Genomic DNA, 3,435 nt, shown 5'->3' on the forward strand with positions numbered 1-3,435 from the left:
TTAGGACCTCAGCCGTGGATGCGCTATCAGTACGCGGCCAATCCATACCGTGCTTCTTTCCCCATCTGCGCCCCCTCCCCACCAAAGCAGCCTTCCTCCTTAGCGCGAAATCCGAAAGCTCGGGGTCCCAGGCTGATGCCTAGAACTAACGGGGTTATAAGCAAAGTTTACCTAACTTCCTAAGGGGCATTGGAGGTGGGGGAGGAGCAGAACACGCTCGGGCTCGAAGTCTGGGGAGCACCTCCCGCGATCCTTTCCTGCTCGGGTTAATCTGGCGTCGCTAGACTGGCACCCATTATGGATGGGCGCCTCTATCTTGTGAGAAATGAAACGTAAGAATGCTAGCCCCTCCTAGCTCCCTGGAATTTCTGACTCAGTCTCTTTTTCCGGTCGAGGAAACTGAGGCCGAGAAAGACAAACCGACTTACAGCCGTAATAATCAAAATGATCAAGTATCCAAAGAGATTTGAACTCTGGTCATCCAGTCCTAGCTGTCTTTTTCACCCTCTCAGGTTCCTATCCCCTTACGGGGGGGTGGACACCAAAGCACCTTTTGCAGAACTTGCAAACTGGCCAGCGCCGGCAGCGGAGAAGAGGCCGAACTGGAATTTGGAAGTGGCTAAGCCGGGGTCCAAACTGGGGTCTTCCAAATTCCAGTTCGGCCTTTTCCCCGCTGCCCGGCGCCGGCCGCTTTGCAAGCTCTGCAAACGCTAGTTACGGATGAAGCCTAGGAAAGCAATCAACAAGTACATAGGAAGTGACTCCTAGGTGTTAGTTGGGGCTACAAGGTCAGAAAAATGAAACAAGTCACCGCCTAGGGGGGAGTTACGGTGCACGTTTCCCAAAGTCGTTACAAAATAACTACCCGCGGAGAACAGAGTGGTTTTTGAGAGGGGGCACGGCAGTGGCCGGGACAGCAAGATTGCCGCAGCCGACGCCGAGTGCCTTCGGTAAGACACTCCGCGTCTGCACTGTGCTGGGGGAGCCCAAGCGGCAGAATGGCAATGCGCCCGGGCCGAGGCTGGCCCCACACTCGGCCTCCTCCCCAAGGCGGCCTCCAGGACCCCCAGAAACTGAGGATTTGCCCGCGAGGGCATCCCCGCACACACAGACGGGGAAGAAGCTACCCCGGAGCCCGCTTCTCCCTCCCCCCACTAAAACTGCCCTCGGGCGCGTCTCCGGATCAGTTGTCAGTCATCCCTCCCTCTGCGTGCCCCGGTGTTAAGTGGGCGTCCGGACGCAGGACCCCCTTGGTGCCCTCTTCCTAGGAGGGCAGAAGCAAAATAGTCCCTGTCCTGAAAATGCTTTTCCTCAGGGCCGCGCGCTCAACTCGGGCACCCTCTCCGCCCCCATTCCAGCCCGGGGAGCCCCAGTCCCAGCCCAGAGCCCGCTGCTCTCTTAGCTCCGCCCCTGCCCCGGCCCTCTAGGAAAACCCGGAAAAGCGGACTCTTCTCCCCACCCCGCCCGGCAGCCTCGCCACGACTCAGCGCCCCCTCACTGGGCATGCTCACTAAGGCAGGGCAGGTTTGGGACTGTAAGTAGGAAGCTGGAGCACTCCCGGGGCTGCTGGGGAGGGAGGTACGGACCGTGGGGCTGCCGGAGGAAGGAGGCAGGCACCACGGGGACTCATGCACCACGCGCTCGGGGCTGGGGCGCAATTAGCAGCCGCCTCCGCAGCCTGCACCCGTCCCTGCCTCTGCTGCCACCGCCGCCAGTGCCAGAGTCTCTGCCACCCCTCCTCCCAGCGCTGCCGCCGCGGCTGAAGAGCAGCCCCAGCCGCCGTCGCAGCCGCCCCGGCCCCGGCCCCGGCCCCCGCCGCAGTCCGTGCCCGGCCGATCACCCGCTCGCTCGCCAGCCCGGGCATTGTCCCCGCGTCTGCCGCCGCCGCCTGAATGCCGGGCACGGAGCCCGAGTGAAAGCTCGCCGGGGTGGGTGACCGCCCCCCCCACACCCGCACCCACCCCCAGCTCTTTGGGGGTGCTCTGCCTTCTCTCTTCCCTTTTCCTCCTCCCCTGCCGGGCACTCGGGAGAGGGCAGCGGGCAGGAGCCGGGCTAAGCTTCGCGCCCGCCCCAGCCGGCCCCACTCCTTCCCCTCTGCCCCCACGCCCCCCCCCGGGGGGCCCAGGCCGGAGGGAGGCCGAGAGCGGGCGAGACTCTCGGCGAGGGGGGGGGCTGAGAAGCCATGCGAGAGTACAAAGTGGTGGTGCTGGGCTCGGGCGGAGTGGGCAAGTCGGCCCTCACCGTGCAGTTCGTGACGGGCTCCTTCATCGAGAAGTACGACCCCACCATCGAGGACTTCTACCGCAAGGAGATCGAGGTGGACTCGTCGCCGTCCGTGCTGGAGATCCTGGACACTGCCGGTACCGAGCAGTTCGCGTCCATGCGGGACCTGTACATCAAGAACGGCCAGGGCTTCATCCTCGTCTACAGCCTGGTCAACCAGCAGAGCTTCCAGGACATCAAGCCCATGCGCGACCAGATCATCCGCGTTAAGAGGTACGAACGGGTGCCCATGATCCTGGTGGGCAACAAGGTGGACCTGGAGGGCGAGCGCGAGGTCTCCTTCGGGGAGGGCAAGGCCCTGGCGGAGGAGTGGAGCTGCCCCTTCCTCGAGACATCGGCCAAAAATAAAGCCTCGGTGGACGAGTTGTTCGCTGAGATTGTCCGCCAGATGAACTATGCGGCTCAGCCCAACGGGGACGACCAGTGCTGCTCCTCCTGCGTGATTCTCTGAAAGCCGGGGGGCGGGAGGGGCCCGCTCCCGTCGGCCCTGTGCTTCGGGTGGCATTTTTATGGGTTTCTTTCTTTTTCTTTCTCTTTATTTTTTAAAGAAAAAACGCGAAAGCAAAACACAATACTTCTTTCTCAATGTGATTTTTTTTTAATTATTATTTTAAGATTGGAAACAACTTTGCATCGTCCAAGGTGTGTTCCAGGTGGGGGCTCGAGGCTATTTCGGCAGCAGCTGCCGGGCCCCCGTGCTCATTGTCTTGGGGGTGGGAGGGAGTTGGGTTGTATTTAACATCCGAAACCTGGGTGGAAATGTGGCGCTTTCCACGCATGTACATTCCCCTCGTGGATTTCTTTGATAGTTGCTGCCCGTTTCCCCACTTAAAGCAGCCGTTAGCTGTATTGGCTACTTGACACCAGGCAAAAAAAAAAAAAAAAAAAAAAAAAAAAAAGTTTCAATCTGGAGGGAACGGATGGGAGTCGGAGGAGGATCCCTTTCCAATTCGAAGATTGAAGTACCTGGACCGGGGAAGGAAGTGCAGGAAAAGCCTGTGAAGAAATAAAAGCAGAGGAAGAGACCCCGTTTCCAGGCATGTGTGTACAGCAAGTGGGGGGTTTCTGCCTTCCCTGGCAGCCTGGAAGTGCAACCCTGGGACTGATTAGGATTCTGAGGATTTCTATGCAAAGTTGGATTATTGTTACAGT

At 59.9% G+C, this 3,435-nt stretch overlaps 1 protein-coding gene across 1 annotated transcript; it reads left to right on the forward strand.

Moving 5' to 3' along the window:
* The first annotated feature begins 1,446 nt into the window (after positions 1–1,446).
* Positions 1,447–3,182, forward strand: RAP2B (RAP2B, member of RAS oncogene family). Its single transcript, XM_012546634.3, has one exon. The coding sequence runs from the start codon at positions 2,183–2,185 to the stop codon at positions 2,732–2,734; it is 552 nt and encodes a 183-aa protein (XP_012402088.1). The 5' UTR covers positions 1,447–2,182; the 3' UTR covers positions 2,735–3,182.
* The last annotated feature ends 253 nt before the right edge of the window (positions 3,183–3,435 follow it).

Source organism: Sarcophilus harrisii, chromosome 3, assembly GCF_902635505.1.
Source record: "Sarcophilus harrisii chromosome 3, mSarHar1.11, whole genome shotgun sequence".
Classification (NCBI taxonomy): Eukaryota; Metazoa; Chordata; class Mammalia; order Dasyuromorphia; family Dasyuridae; genus Sarcophilus; species Sarcophilus harrisii.

Bases quoted from the DNA above. Each gene is read 5' to 3' on its own strand.
- RAP2B (XM_012546634.3), top strand. From the start codon at position 2,183: ATGCGAGAGTACAAAGTGGTGGTGCTGGGCTCGGGCGGAGTGGGCAAG.